This window comes from Juglans regia, chromosome 15 (assembly GCF_001411555.2).
Source record: "Juglans regia cultivar Chandler chromosome 15, Walnut 2.0, whole genome shotgun sequence".
Taxonomy (NCBI): domain Eukaryota; kingdom Viridiplantae; phylum Streptophyta; class Magnoliopsida; order Fagales; family Juglandaceae; genus Juglans; species Juglans regia.
Genome location: NC_049915.1, coordinates 11,784,548 through 11,801,422, shown reverse-complemented (window position 1 = coordinate 11,801,422; position 16,875 = coordinate 11,784,548). Strand labels below are relative to the sequence as shown.

The following is a 16,875-nucleotide window of genomic DNA, read 5'->3' as shown; positions in this document are numbered from 1 at the left end:
GAAGATTTGATTTAATTCTTTGAAGCCTAATTCTATCTCTAGTTGTTCTGATATGCAACGTGAGTTCTTATAAAAAAAAAATCTCATTTTCAGAGAACTCAGTATTTACAAGAGTAGAGAATCCCTCCACGAATCGCCGATAGTAACCAGCTTATCCCAGAAAACTCTGAATTTCGTGCACATTCGTCGGTCGCTTCCAGCTTACTTCAGCTTCAATCTTGCTGGGATCGACTGATACTCCTTGACTTGAAATCACATGCCCTAAATATTTTACCTCCTTAAGCCAAAACTCGCACTTACTGAATTTGGCATACATATGGTTTTCCTTCAGCTTTTCCAATGCTAAACGGAGATGCTGTTTGTGATCTTCTTCGCTACCTAAATAAATCAATATATCGTCGATGAATATGACAACAAAGCTATCCAGATATGGTCTGAATACTCTGTTCATCATATTCATGAAGGCGGCAGGGGCATTGGTTAGACCAAAGGACATTAATAAGAATTTGTAATGTCCGTATCTAGTTTGAAATGCCATCTTGGAGATATCCTTCTCCCTAATCTTGAGCTGATGATAACCAGATCTTAATTCTATCTTAGAGAATACCGATGCTCCTTGCAATTGATTTAGTAGGTCATTGATAGGTGGTAACGGGTACTTGTTCTTCAATGTTACTTTGTTCAATTCCCTATAGTCAATGCACATCCTCAATGATCCATCCTTCTTCTTAACAAATAGAATTGGCGCTCCCCAAGGTGATGAACTAGGTTGAATGAAGCCCTTCTCCAGTAGCTCTTCTACTTTCTCTTTTAGCTCCTTCAGCTCTGGAGGGGCCATATGGTAAGGGTATTTATGGACAGGGGTCGCTGTGGGTTTTAGTTCTATGGTGAACTCGATTTCTCTATCAGGGGGTAGTCCGGGTAGATCGTTAGTGAAAATCTCAGGGTATTCCTCAGCTATAGGTATCCCTTGTATCTCCTTATCATCAGCTTAACTCTCTGTTATGAGGGCTAAGTAGGCCGTGGCACCATTGGCGATGCACTTCCTTGCCTGCAAAGCTGAAATCAGAGAGGGGGTAGCCTTCACCATCCTTCCTGTATGACAAATATGTCTACCCTAGGGTGAATCGAAGATTATCTCCTTATTTCGACAATCTATCCTAGCGCAGTGCTTGGACAGCCAATCCATCCCTAGTATAACGTCGAACCCTAATTGATCGAAGACGATCAGGTCAGCTTCCATCAATCTTCCCTTTAGGGTCAGAGGACATTTCTTCAACACACGGGTGCAGGTGATTGTACTTCCATCGAGAATCGACACTACTACCGCTTGAAGTAGTGTCTGAGTCAGCAGGTTACACGCACATGCAAACGTCACGGACACAAACGATTTCGTGGCGCCGAAGTCAAATGAAGCGCAAGCTGTATATTCGTATAACATGATTTTTCCTAAGGTATAATCAACTACTAAGTACTAAGCAACTATTTAAAAAGCTAATTTCTAAAGAGGGGTATTGAAGGAAAATACTAGTGATAACGTATGTTTCCTCGTCCTCGAGGATTTCCTCGCTGATATCACCAGGGTTGATGGCATAAACGCGGGCTTGAGCAGGTGGCCTCTGATTGGGCCATTTGTTAGGAATGTTCTTTCCTCCTTGAACATTCTGTGGGCATTCCTGGATCATATGCCCCGACTGTCCACATCGGTAGCACACTCCTAGGTCCACACGGCATTCACCACTGTGGTTCTTTCCACATTTCTTGCAGATGACAAGTGGAGCTATTATAACGCCTTTTCCCTTATTAGCTCCTTAAATAATCCTTCTCTTATCATTATTCCCGCTAGTAGTGAGGTAGAAGCCCTCTTGCTCTCGAGGTTGATCTGAGGTGTCACATTTCACTGTTCTGCCTCCGCTAGTGTAGCCACATTAACCAACTCTTGGAAGTTGTGGATGCAGAATCCAGCCACATAACTGCGAATTCTAGGATTCAGCCCTGCTTGAAACTTCTAGGCTTGCATTTTCTCAGTAGCAATCAAGTGTGGGGCAAAACTTCTCAGCTCCATAAACTTCGCAGCGTATTGCTCAACAGTGAGATTGCCTTGTACCAATGTGGCAAACTCCTGGGCCTTCTGAGTCTTCATTGACTCTGGGAAGAAACGATTTTCAAATTCCTCCTTAAACCTCTTCTAGTTCAAAATGGTAATATTTCCCAATTCTCTAATCAGAAGTTACCTCTTGGTGTCCCACCAAATTCCAACTTCACCCAGCAGCAGGTGCCTTGCGTACTGTATCTTCTGTTCCTCAGTACAACCGTTGATCTCGAAGGTCCTGTCGAGATCTATTAGCCACTTGTTAGCCTTCATGGGTCCCTTGATTACCATGAAATTGGGGTATCTATATATTAGGAACTTCTTGTAGGAACACCCTCGGTTCTCAATCAACGGGCGTTGTTGGTTCTACCTCAGGATTAATTCCTGCTGCTGCTTCATGGTCTCCGTCATTTGATGAATCGCGTCTGCCAAATCACGTCCTCCATCGGAACAACGATCTTGATCTCTGTGGATGTTAGATCCATCAGCATTCCTCTCTTGTCTACCACATGTCATCTTGTTTTAATCCTTCCGACTCTAGCGATATATGCGTATCAAATCAAGCTCTAACTGCAGGATTCAAGCCTATGCAAGACTAATGATTCAAACTTATATTCTGGCATAGGGTTCCTAAGAACATGTGGGTTTATCCATAGAAGAGCTGTTATAATACCACTGCTGTGACGCCCCCAATCCCTACTTGGGATGGAACAGAGACTTAGAGCGTCAAGACATGCAACACAAGGTTACATACCCCCGTTCATGATAGTTAATATGTAACTAGCAATATGCAATAATTATAATAGAAATAAAAGGTTAAGGTGAAAAATATGCCAGAATAACTAAAACATCCCAACTTCATTAGATAATTATCTTGTTTGAAATGCTAAAGTAGCATAGACTTATATACAAAGTCCTATAATTCTCTTCATGCGATCTAAAGCATAAAGGACTTGGGCTATGAACATCAAAATTAAGTCCAGCTTCCTCTCCAGATCCTACTCCTCCTCAATCACGCGAATCCAGTGCTCCATCAATCTCGTCCTGGTCGATTCCTGACACAACTTCTATCGTTCCGAGTGAAATGATAATGGTCCCATAAAAGGATGAGATTTACTCGAAATCTCAGCAAGTTAAACAACTAACTAACACAAAGATAAAGCAATCATGAAAAATGATAAATCTGCAATGCATGAGATGCAAAAAATCAGTATACAAGTCTCCAATCCAGATTCCTCAACATCTCTTAAAAATATGGAGACATGGGTTTTTACTCAGTAAGTAATTTCGTCATCATTTTTTAAAAGACATAACTTATTCATAAAAATTTCATCATAAACTTTCATCATCATAGACTTACATCATTATCTTAATTAATAACATAACGTGTAGTAATGTCACAGTTCCCTATATGCACGTGACCGTAGTATAACTTACGTTGTCTATAGACTCATTCTCAATGCATTGTTAAATATAACATATCATCATGAAAATTCATAACGTGTACACCCACCAACATTAGGTGTCATAACATGTTGACTTCGCTCCGATGTTCTTTAAAAAATACCCATTCGAAGCCTTTGGACTATTCTTCATCAACCCGGAGGTTAGCACTCCATTATTAAACGCTCCAGAGTGGACATAGGAGTTCCACCAGGATAATTCTCCGTCATGGCCTTTGGGGCCGTGACAAAATTATTTTCATGCTATGCTTTAAAAAAAATGTTTTTCATGACATGTGCAAATGTAGTAAATTTCATGTTAAAAAAATGACTTTTATAAATTTAATGTGCAAAAATGGTGAAAATGTCATATGTTATGTAAGTATGCACTCAATGTGTCATATAACATGATAAATTATACCCAAAATGATAATTGAAGAATAAATGAAGCATTTATCAATAATTCATAAGAAATTTATTAAGGTATAAGTTAGAGGCTAACTTACAAACTTCCGAAAAAATTTGAAATTAGCATCGTAGCTGCATAAATCGTGAGTATACTAAGTTAGGGCTAATACTCTTATGGATATGTTCAAAATCAAAGGCTTCAAAAAAAATTGGATATTTACAAAAATATCCCTAGACTTTCAAAAATTGCCATTTAGGCCCTAAATTTTTACTAATTGCAAACGAACTCCAAATTTAACCAAATTTCATGGACTTCATAGTTTTGGCATTCTAAAACCATATATGCCCTTAGATTTTCAAAATTCAATTAGACCTTGTCCAGTTAGTCCTGACCCGTGTCATTCATCCTAGTTGATGCCTATGTGTATTTCAATTATTGATCCCTATGAATGCATGCATATGGGATTTTCTTTAATCATTAATGATCACTAGAATCTTGAGGGACATTATGAAGTCTAATCCTTGAGTAATAAAGTTCATCCCAACACTTAATCAAAACTAAGAAATCCTTAATCACCAATATGTTTAAAACTGATTCATTCTTGATAATCAAAACAAGATGGATTTAAAACCTATCATGACATGCTTCTAATCACAAATTTACCCTTTCATAATCATGCTAGGATATGGATAGATAATATCAAATCATGATTAGGACATGTCATAGCTAAATTTCCAATTAAAAACACTCAATCATTCAAACCATCCTTTAATTGACCCGGTTTTGCATTAAGCATCATAACCTTTTCAAACCTCAACCAAATTTCGTACCAACACTTGGAAACAAAGCTTGAAATGCTAGTTAAGATCAAAAGGAAGAAAACTGACAAATTTCGTGGCCTTCCAAGCACTCTAGACTACCTTACACAAGAACACTCAAGAACTCATCAAAACTCACTCAATTTTCACTCTTTTGATCTCTAAGAGGGGGAAATGCTCTCAAGGCTCAAGATGATGCTTGGAGCTGTGGTGTGGGTTAAATGAGAAGGGGAGGGAAGTGTTTATAGGTGGTCAAGGGGTGAGGGACGTTGGCTTGGGTGCTTGGTGATTGGCTGAAGTGAGAGGTGTCAAATCTGGAAAATTTCCAGATTTGCTTGCATGAGCTTAACTCACTTGTGCATAATGAAATAGTTTCCAAAACCATCATAATTTCCTCTCCACAGTAGCTACAAGGGTCCTGTATATGACTCCAGGTTGAGGGGCATCATTTGGATGGCAAAAGATCCCTCAAACCACCCTTGAAAACAAGTGGATGAAGGTGATTTTGTGGTGGCAGAAAATCAGTTCGGTTTTGGATCTTTTTGGGCAGAAAGAATGAGTCAAAATCCTTCATGATGGTCATGGGACTTCTTGATGATTGGGTGGAGAAGGAGGTGGCATGGGGTGGTGGTGCAAACCATGGCAGGAGGCTAGTTCAAATTCAATCCAAATGGTTTCTACACAAACTAGCACCCGGTTTGGTTCTTTGTGTTGGTTGATGCAACCAATTTCGTCCAAGGCTCAAACTGAGTTTGGGAGGGTCTAATAAGGTGTTTAAGGACCATATTACCCTTGAAGATAAACTAAAAAAATGTTGGGCCCAAGGGCAAAACAGTCCAAGCATTACAAAGGGCAATGCACAAAACCGATTGAAGCATAGTTTGGGCTTGTTATGTCATTTTTCTTAATGACATGTGGAATGGTTTAGCTAGGGTATTAACATGGTCTAATCATGGTTTAAGGGAGTATTAATTCAAGAAAATTTGAATTAAAAAGTTTAAGAAAAGATTAAGTATGATTAACCTTCAAAGTATAGCTTAAAGTGCACTAACCTCAAGTATGATGGTTAATGGTCTTAGCCAATTTTCAAAACTTAATTTGGGTACTTTGAGTATGATTTTGACTTGAGGAAACCAATGGTATAGTGTATTAGGCCTTTAGTCTTTGAATGGTGAAATGAGTCCAAACATGGCTTTGGGCCATATGGGCTTGAAAAGGGCCAATGACTCAATCTACACCAAAGGCCTTATGCCTTCCTATACTTGGGCCAAAACTAGCCTTGATTTTCCTAAGGGCTTGGTTCAAGGTTTTCTTGGGCTAGGTCCATGAATGCACTTGGGTCCTAAAAAGCCTCACCAAAATTACTAATGTGCTTGCCTCTCTAATCCTTAGCTCATTAACACTATGTACTAACATTAATGCTAATCCCACTACCAACCTTAATGAAAGTGATTAACTAATTAAAAACCTAATCTGAAGTACTTAAGGTTTAATCAAGGGTTAATTAAGCGGGGTGTTACATAGGTTGTACATATTAGTAGTGCACCTAGTGTGTCTTCCTTATGTATGAATTCCACAACCCGCAACCACGGGCTGAATCGAAATTTACTTAGAATCGCTAGCCCTAACTCATAGGAGTCAATAGTGGGTATCGGCCTATGACAAGTGAAAGATAATTTCATGTTAATAACGTATGTATTTATGAGTATACATGTTTTTCAAGAAACCTTATGTTTATTATGTTTATTGTATGATGTGTTGCTTATTGAGTTTTCGACTCAATTTTTGTATGTTTTATGTTTTAACTATCCCAGGTGATGATCTTTGTGATGATGGGACTGCAGGACCAGACTTGACCAGGGAGGAGAGGCAGAGGCTTAAAAAATTTATGTTATGCTTAGTTTTATGATTTTAGTTTAATAAGTTATTTTCATAAGCACATGAGACTTTATTGATTTAAAATAAGTGCTTCCGCAGACTCTCTTTTGGATTTTAAGTGCTTAATAAAAATTGAATTTATTTATTTATGAGATATTTCGTATCTGGCGCTTTGTTAGTAAGAAATTTTTTTTAAGTCAAGTTTAGTAGCACACCAATTTTCCATAAATTAAAAACAAAAATGACATTATTGAAGAGCAGGGTGTTACAGACAACCCAAACTTTTGCTAAGTCCTTACTTGCCACTTTATTATCTGAGTCTTAGCCCACTTAGATATTGTCCAAGTTCTGGCTTGAAAAGAACCTTGAGATGCAGTAAGGGTCTTGTCCATGTTTGAGAGAAGGCCCATCATGGGCTAGTGAAAGTCAGCCACTAAGGGCCAAAGGGTTTAGGAGACCCCTAATTAGGGTTTTGGGTATGTGAGATGCCTACTTGGAAAGGGGAAAAACCTTTAGCTTTCCATAGAAATCTCATCATTGGAATCTAGGGAAGATGCATTCTTGGTTAGCACATAGTTGCCACTTGGGTTCGGCACACATAGGGCACACGCCCATCTTACCTACTCACATGCCACATGGCACAAATGCAAGCCTACCTCTAGAATACATTGAACCTAGATAAGAAAGTGGAAGAATGGGGTTACACACCCAACCAAGGGGCTTTAGTCACCATGCCTGCCATGTGTATCTCATGCATGAAATGTGGGAGTTTCTAGAGGAATGCAATCATGAGGGACTGGGAAGAGGCGCATGCAACAAAAAAAAAAAAAAAAAACTCAAGAAAACTCAAGTCTCTAGGAGGATCTTAGGATTTTGCCAAGGAAATCTACATGCCAACCCATCTCCCTTGCCATTTATCACGCATGCACTAGGTATTGGAGTTCCTAGAAGATATGCAATGATAAGGAATGGAAAGAGGCGCATAGGGAAGCTTTAAAATCTGGAGCACAAGTCTCAAAGAGACTTTAGGGTTTTGGCCAAGGCATCCACACGCCTAACCAAGAAGACGAACCACCACTTTTCCCCTTGTCATGCATGCATGAGGTATGAGAGTCTCTTGAAGGGTGCAATCGTGAGGAAGAAGAAGAGATGACTTTGGGAAATGGCACATGACTTTTGAGGATCCTGAAGAATCTTAGTGGGAGATGAAGACAAGAGAGGAAGAGAGAGGGTCGGCTAGGGCAAGACACACATACGCGCCAATGCCAAATGGCAAGCATGCACACACCTAAGGACAATAAGGCTCAAGTATTGAAGAGAAACATTATAGTTTTGGTCACAAAAGACCTACACGCCCTTGGAGGTTTAATGAACCTTGACCACATGAGGATCACGCCACATGTAGAGGAGCTTTTGGAATTCCCAATGTAAGGCAATGATGAAGAAGAGAAAGGAGGGGTTTTGGCCAAGCAAGAGGCATGGTGCCACATGATGCCCATGCACAGAGACTTTTGGTTCCTCTATGTCAAAAATAATGATGAGAGGAGGGGATTGTGTGGGAAAATGAGCAGGTATATAAGGGAAGCCTTTATGGGGTCGGCGCTCAAAAGGGGGATACCCAAGAGTCATTTTGGACATCTTGCATTTTCATATCACTCACTTTCACTCCCTTCCCCCCCCCCTCTCTCTCTCTCTCTCTTGTGCATGACCACCCTAGGGAAAGACTCACTTTCTCTCCAACCAAACAACTCCTATTCCCATACCATTCCCTACCATCCAACCACAAAGGTGAGAAGAGAAGAAAGAAGGCCACGCTCGAAGCATTTGCACAGTGAGAAACCTTCACACTTCTACTCCACTTCTTTTCTTTTGATCACACACGCACTCACAAGGGCTTTTGTTGGTCTAAGGGGTTTCGACTTGGGTGAGTAAGAGTTGTGTGAAATCCCTTAGTCTTGAGTCATGAAGATGGAGGAATGTCCGTTCAACCATGTTAGATCTCATCAAGTGTGAGAGTTTAAGGCTTTCCTCTCAGGGAGACCGAACCACAACTAGCAAGATTTGAAGTAAAATAACCTTGAAGGATAGATGACACATGACCATTACTCGGGTTTCAAAGAAAGGTATTCCTTCTAAAAAGCTCTCGGCTATGAAATTAGATAGGCACATACGAAGTGTATCTCACACCTACATCACACACACAAGTTACTACTAGGGTTCTAAGGATCGAAACACTAAGAAGAGGCACAAACACCATTCAACCTAGGGTTTTCCCTTTAGGTCTGAATCCATGAAAGGTCATACAAAGAGAGGTAGAATGCGTAGAACCGAGTGGGATGAACCCTAAGCACAACACACTCACTCTCAAATTAGGGTTTCATTATTTCAATTGATCTAATGATTTGTGCAATATATTTACAGCTTGTTTGTCGTTGATATTTCATTTCTTCGGATATTTGTAAGTTAGCTCTTAACTTACCTAGGGATAATGTTTGTATGTAGCAAGTGAACTTTGCATGTCATTGATTAAATTGGATTATGAATTGGTTGTTTGTCACATGCTTTGTAATCGGCTAAGTATATTCTTTCAATTGAATAAATGTCTTTAATGATTGGAAATCATTGCTTGTAATGCTTGGCCATGTTTGTTGTTACCAGATTAAAAAATTGTTTATTGCTTTAGATATAACATGCCATAAACCGAGTTGTTGTATGATTGTTTGAGCTCTTATTCCTTGCTTTGTGATAAGATTAACGTATGTTCTAATATTTTCAAGTCGTAAAGGCGGTGCCCTTTTTGACATGTGATCAATGACTATGTACTTCATAACTTGAATGTCTCATTGTCCATGGCATGCATATTTAGGTCTTACATGAAAGAAAACAAGTTTTGTTCTAAGCACATGTCACATGCATTTTGGGTTGAGCATTGTTTTTGAAAAGTTAAATACATGTTTTATCAATACCCCAAATGTTAGGATGGGGGAATATCCTAGTGGAACTCCTCTGTCAACTCTACATTGCTTAAATTAGAGTGATAACCCTTGGGTTGACGAAAAACAGTCAACGAATTTCGAATGGGTCATTCTTAAAAGATTCCAGAGCTAAGTACTGCCTAACACTAGTGGGTGTACTACATTAAAAACGTTGAAGGCGAACTGTTTACTGCCGTGTTATATGAACTCTGAAGTACTCACACGCAATCAAGAGGGCCGGTTATGTGATGCGGTAACTAGCAGGGAGTCCACGGTGCGTAGGGGAGCTGTGAGGTGTCCACCAACATTGTTAAATTGAAAAGTGTACTAGAGTTTAATAAGAAATGGCACTCTATTATATTGATATCTAGTTACATGCTTACAAGTCCAGTGTTTCCTTGAAGAAGAAAGAAAAGAAAAGAGTACAATCATGAAATAATTTTTCAGGTCAAGTACATGTCCATGCATGCATTCTCATGGGCTACCTTTTCATGCTTGTATTATCTCATTGTATGTTTTTTGTTAATTTGCTATGATTTCTTGAAATCTCAGTATAGTAGTTCACACTACTATCCTCTCGGAATTTAGAAGTTGTGATAGGTTTAGAGGACTATGGGAAAACGCAAGAGGGAGGCTCCCCCGATGATTAAGGAGGCCCTAAAAAGCCCTGAGGGCTCAGTGGAGCCAACTTGTAGAAGAAAGACTAGAGGTAGCCGACCACTTCGTTTGTGAATTGTTCAAGCTATTTGAGGAGCTACGAAAAATTATTAACAAGGACAAAGCCAAATAGGGTCCTTAGATTGGCTATGTGAAAGCTGTTTAATTTTGTGAACTTGGTATTTCAAGGGTTATGGTTTTAAACCCTTCATATTTTGTATTTGGGAGATTTTTGAACAAATATTTTGGAGATCCTTAATTATATAACGATGGTACCATCCTTTTATTACTCTAAACTTTACATAGAATCGAACTATTCCGCTGCAATTATTGTATACTGCTAGAAACACGCTAGATGCATTGTATATTAAATGTCATGTATGGTAGTATGTAGCCTTGAGTTACATGTCCAAATGTTTTAGTCACCGTCCAATCCCAAGCAGGTTCTAGGGGTGTCACATTGGGCGTACCACGTCATCTGTACTTCGAGACTACCTAATAATTTTTTAAGATCATGTTGAAAATTGCATTCTCTTTTGTGCATTTTGTTGCATAACTACATAAACGCACACAAAGAAAAGTAGACTACTTGCCCCATGTAGGATCATACTCTTGTGGTTTTAAACTAGAAGTTGCAAATATTATATATAAATATATAAATGTATATGTATATATATGTATGTATGTATAATGTATGTACCTCTTGCGGCCTAATAATTGGAGAATCATGGTGTATGAAGAACAAGATTTTTGACAATTTTTTTATTTATTTCACTTTTGCATCTTCTCTCAGTTCTAAAATTGAGTATTGAGCACGCAACTTCTCTAGCCCGAGGATGTTAGACAATAAAAGTGTGTGCGTTGGCTGAAATACTTGATTTGATGCTATTAAGATATTGGTTCTGGTTTCAACCAAGTTTTTTCTGGCCTTCTCCTTGTTTACGTCCGTTCCCGCCCATGTGGGTAGTACCACTCTTAATTTTCCACCCTTAGAAGTATCCATGAAGAGATTAAAGGAGTTGATTACCTTAATCCTGTGGTTTGTGTCATGACAATACTTATAAAACATTCAACCAAGTTATCAAAAGCAAAAAGAAAAATCTAAAAATTGTCCAATTCAAGTAGTAAAAAAGTAATTCTATATATAGTCGTGGAGTGCGTAAGCGTCGGACAATCGTTTTGAAAAATAGTAAAATCTACTATTAAAAAATTAATTTTTTTTCTATAATTACTCATTTTTTTAAAAAGATCATGCGATGCTTTCTTACTCCATGACTGCAAATACCATTTCATCGTAAAACGTCTCCAAAAGTTCCAAATTCATAGGTATTAGATTCATTGGTTAATCACAATCAAGCTTTCCTTGATTTTGCTTATTTTATTACCGTTGAACAAGCACTAAACATATGCGCATGGATGCATGCAAAGACACCTCCGCACAAAGAGACTCCTCAGTTTGAACCCTACATTAGGAAAGAGATGATGCCGAAACTAATGGAAGCCATGAAGAGAAGCAAAATACCTTTGTTCCTTAAAAATGGCATGCAAATACCACAAAAGATCTAAGAAATTTGTTTCCCAACAACAGATACTCCCGAACTTATTCACATGGGAAATGAACTGCAGCTCAAAAGTACCAGAACCTGGGTGTGTAGAAAGCTCAACCATTGATAACAAAGGACCTAGGACTAGAGATACTAATTTGTTTTAACCCTTAGAATCATAATATTCCATCATATTTCTGAATCTTACGTCCCCAGCAACTCACTCTATCGACATTGACCCTCTAGTAGTCTTTTTCCTTTTGACGACTTCACGAATCCATTAGCATTCAATAACTTAACACTAAATTTATACAAAATATCACGACATTTTAATCCAACCAATAGTTCATCCCTTTCGTGACTCGAGCTGATGACATAATTCACACTCAACCATTGATAAAAAAAAATATCCAGGACTATTAGTTACTAATTTGGTTAAGCCTTTTTAACTCCGCCTTATTTGTTTTCGCAAATAAGATGAGATGAAATAAGTTGAAATAACAATTAAAAGTTGAATAAAATATTATTAAAATATATTTTTTTAATATTACTTTTCTTTTAAGATTTGAAAAAATTATAATAATTAAATGATATAAAAATTTTTGTAAAAATAAATGAGGAAGGATCATAACATAAATGAGTTTTTCTCTAATTATTTTAAAACTTCCCCCATTGATTTTAGAAAACGGTTGTCGGTTGATATCATTCGGGTCCAAACTTACGTAGATACGGTTTTATTTATTTATTTATTTTTATTTATACCAGCTGATATAACCTAATTGGGCCCTTCTCTGGGATTTTAGAAAGCAAAAAGGCCCAAGATGTGTTTCACCGGATATGTTTCAATCGGCTCAACGTTTCAGTGACGAGAACTTATTTCCAAAATCTATAGCCACGCGTGGTCTAGACTGTTTGAAATTTAACCAACACAAGCGAGACAATAGCACCACCACAAAGCCACATCTACAAGTACAACAATTTAGACATACATGTATTCACCACCTCTAACAGCATTTGCAGCGCCTTTCCTCTCTTCTTCAGCCTCCTTTTCCCGCTCCTTCCAACTCTCATAGGAATGATCATCAGTTTGTAACTCATGACGACAAATTGGACAAGAATTATGAGCATCCTGCAAAAAGTAAAAATAGGATTCAAGTTGAATGGAGATTCTATCTCATTCAATTAAATATTCATTCAGTAACCCAATCATTAGTCAGTGAACAAACTGATTATAACAGATCAAGAAGCCAAGGAAGAAACAACTATAAGATTTTTATGAAATCCCTAGCAATAAGTAAAGTAACATTACCAGCCATGGCTTTAGACAGGGAGGATGGAATGTGTGCTTGCAAGGCAACTCTTGCATCTTGTCGCTAACAACCAAGTTCTCCTTGCAAATAGCGCACTCTGCCTCTTTTCCGAGCTTGGCCAGGATTTCCTCTGTAACAGTAATGACTGGAAGCTTTGCAACAACTTCCTTACTGGCAGGTGGCGCTATTCGGGGCATGGCATCATTTTCTGGGATCTTATGCACAGAGAGAATGTTTAAGTTCATATGGAAAACTGAAAACTATGTTAAAAAAATAAATAAATAAATAAACACCACCACTTGGGCTTGGGAAAAAGAAAGGAACAAATTGCTCCCTTACTTCAACCTTTACAAAAAATAGTCCTATCAGGTTTCGTCTAAAACCTAGGTGGCCATAATGTGGCATGCCTGTAAGATAATGATTGATGTGCGGCATGGCATGTGTTCAAAAAGCTTGAAACAATAAAACCAAAAAAACACCGCATAGGGTGGAGGGAAAACCCATTCCCCCACTCCCCAGCACACCCCTTCTACCCCCACACACCACCTAGATAAATCGTAGGAGGAGGGGCCCACACTCCACCTGCATGGTGAGAGTGGCAGTGGGAGAGAGCCCATGCTCCACCCATAGGATGGCAGTTGGGGTGGGAGGGGTACGTGGGGCATGAAGCGAAGGGGCAAACCCTCCCCTCCAACCCATTTGATGGGTGCAAGGTGGAGGGGAATCCCTCATTGAGAGGCCAGGTTGTGGGAACCGCTTTTCATGCCACCTAATTTTTTTTCTATCTCGTTAATTTATTGTTTTTAATTTTTTTAAGGACACATGGAATTCCATGTGTCCATCATTACCTTGGCGGCATACCCATCAAAGCCTCCAGTAGAATTTTTTTTAGACAGGAACCTGATTGAATAACCATTTTCTAAAAAGAAGTGAAGTGTGGGGGCAATTTTTCATTCGACCCAGTACCATTTATCTTATTTTTTTTGTCATGAAAACCCAATAACAAATTTTAATTTTACCAAATTTTTAATTTTTCAGCTGAATCATTCTGAAAAATATATCAACAGCAAATCAATTTTTCATATAAGACAATAACATAAAGAGCCAGTAGAAAGGAGAGAGAGCTTGTCTTTTGTATCAATGCTCTTGAAATCTCTATTCTAGGAGACCCTATGGTATATTTTTGTTTTTCTACAACTTTTCTGAGCAGAGAAAAGGAACCATAATGTAGAGGCATATAAGGTATAGGATATACTTACATGGGTTCCATTTCTACCAATCTTCTCAGTTACTTAAATACAAGGGAGAAAATTAGGTACAATCTAATGTATTAAAAGTAAGGATAGGGAATTAAGGTAGTACCAATGGCAAAACATCCCCTAGCCTGCTCATGAGTTCTTGAAGCAGACTAGCAGCATTTTCTGTCGTGGGGTTGTTTTCTTGAGAAGACTCAGCGGCAAAGAGTGTAGCAGCCGTAGTCAAGAGATTTGATTCCACCAGCCACTGAGGCTGTGGTGGCTCAGGATCCACTGTGAGATGCCCCTCAAAAAGATACCCTGAATCATCACATACGCAAATCAACAAAAACTGGTCAACAATTTGGATTTTGAGAATTATAGAGCAGGAACTGATATTATCAATCGAGGCATTTTGTTTGGACCTCCACTTGACATGTTTTGTGCTGATTCTGAAGCCTCGGAAGGATTACTTAATTGGTGCAAGTGCTCCCTAGCCTGCACAATGCACGCCTTCAAGTTCTCCTTCTCAGAAGGAACAGAGAGCAGGGATTCAGCCTCCTCAAAAAGCCCCAATCCCGCGAGCCAGAAACCGGGTGCGGTGTATCTCGTCTTTAAAACGGTTGCAACCCGGCATATCAGAGAGTAAAACTGCCACAACCACCACCACCATCAACACCCAGTTAATTTCCATGGCATGAACATCATACAAAAACATTTCCACAGTTGCATTAAATTCAACCATGTTATGTACTCATTATATATTGATTAATATGGTGTTTCGTTCTCGAATTCTTTATATGTTACTGTAATATTTCATTCTACCGATCCAAAAAAATATTGTCATCTGAAGAGCAATCATCGTTTGAAGAAAAAGAGAAATTATCAACTATGGAACAGTAAATCTGAAACCTCAAACTTAGAAACCTAACCGACGTAATAATTCAGGTCATAGCGGTTTTAATTCTTACAAAAAAGATAACGAAATGGAATAATAGACAACGAAAGGAAACAAAAAAACAAAAAAAAAAAAAGCAAATGAGAGAGAGAGAGAGAGAGAGAGAGAGAGAGAGAGAGGCGGACCAATTGGCGGAGAGAGGGAGATGCAGAGGGGGAACGGTGTCGGAGTAGAGACTTGAGGGTGAAGACCGCCTCCTCGAACTTTAGCTTCTTCCCAAGCTGTCTTTGCAATTCCTCCAACTCTTGTTTCAAACGATCCTCCTCCCGATCCATTCTCTCTTTCAGGATTCTCTTTGAGATTTTGTCGGTCCTCTCTCTTCTGCTGCACGTAAATAACTCTCAATTTTCTTGCCGAGGAGGTCACCGAAACCGGGCTGCAAGGGAATGATCACCTCCGAACGGATCCAGGAAGTTTCTGGGCATTGCTGCCCCACCTACCCAATCATTATTAGCCACCTCACTTTTATCTTTTTATAAATAACAAATAAGAAAAATTATTTTTACATCTCTTTTTAATTATATTTTTATAAAATAATTTATAAAAATAAAATGGTTTGATAAAAATACCGTTAATTTAAAACATACTTATATAAAAATTATAAAAATAATTCTATATATATATATATATCTCATTATTCGAAAAAGAAGAAATATGAAATTTAAGATGTATTTAGATGTTGAATTGAGTTAAGTTGAGTTGATAAAATATTATTAGAATATTATTATTTATTATTATTATAGAATTTAAAACAATTGAATTATTTATTATATTTTATATTAAGATTTAAAAAAATTATAATAATGAGTTGAGATTAATTGAACTTCCAAACTAAGCCTTATCTTCTTCTCACAGTCTCCCTACTTAAAAAAACTTCGAAACTACGGTCTAAAACAAAATTTATTGATGTTATATTTTCTGGTCGACTTATAAGTAAAAATATTTAAAAAATCATAATATATTGTCAATTTCTTATTTTGTTTAAATTTATATGTGGGAAGTATATTACTTTTTTATCTTGTAGTTTATGAGTAGTTTTTTAATTGATTCTATAAATGAGTAATTTTAAAAATTGATAGTCTATGTGTATGTTTTGAATTGCGGTAAAAAAATATAACTTATAATTTTGGGATTTATAGATTATAACTTATAACTTAAGTAATAATTTTACTATTAAAAAATTTATTATTTGACAACCATATGTTTAAAGCACTTTTAAATACGTTACGTTTGTTTGGAAACAAATTAAAAAAGTACTTTCTGAGATAGGAATGAAGATTATTTGAATTTTTAAAAATTATGATCATATCTTTGAAAGTTTAAAAGTTATAATTATCTTAAAATCGTATGGATATTTTTATCCATTGACAATCTTTTTAGATTTTGAATTATATTCTGCATTATCCAGAAAAATACGTTTGAGAAAAAGCAACAAAATGATTCTTTTTCTTAAATATATTTTTTAACTTATTTGAGATTAAGAGTACTTTAATATGTAATAATTAAATAATCTAATTTTTTTTTTATATCAAATAACTTTGAAAATCATTTAAACAC

General features: G+C 37.5%; 1 protein-coding gene across 1 annotated transcript; it reads right to left on the bottom strand.

The window, feature by feature from the left end:
• Window positions 1-12,639: 12,639 nt before the first annotated feature.
• On the bottom strand, window positions 12,640-15,701 carry LOC108981613 (E3 ubiquitin-protein ligase AIP2). Its single transcript, XM_018952844.2, has 5 exons — window positions 15,444-15,701; window positions 14,786-15,011; window positions 14,488-14,681; window positions 13,125-13,340; window positions 12,640-12,944 (listed from the first exon to the last, which is right to left on the bottom strand). Exons 1-5 carry the CDS (start codon window positions 15,591-15,593, stop codon window positions 12,795-12,797), a joined length of 936 nt encoding a protein of 311 aa, XP_018808389.2. The 5' UTR covers window positions 15,594-15,701; the 3' UTR covers window positions 12,640-12,794.
• Window positions 15,702-16,875: the final 1,174 nt, after the last annotated feature.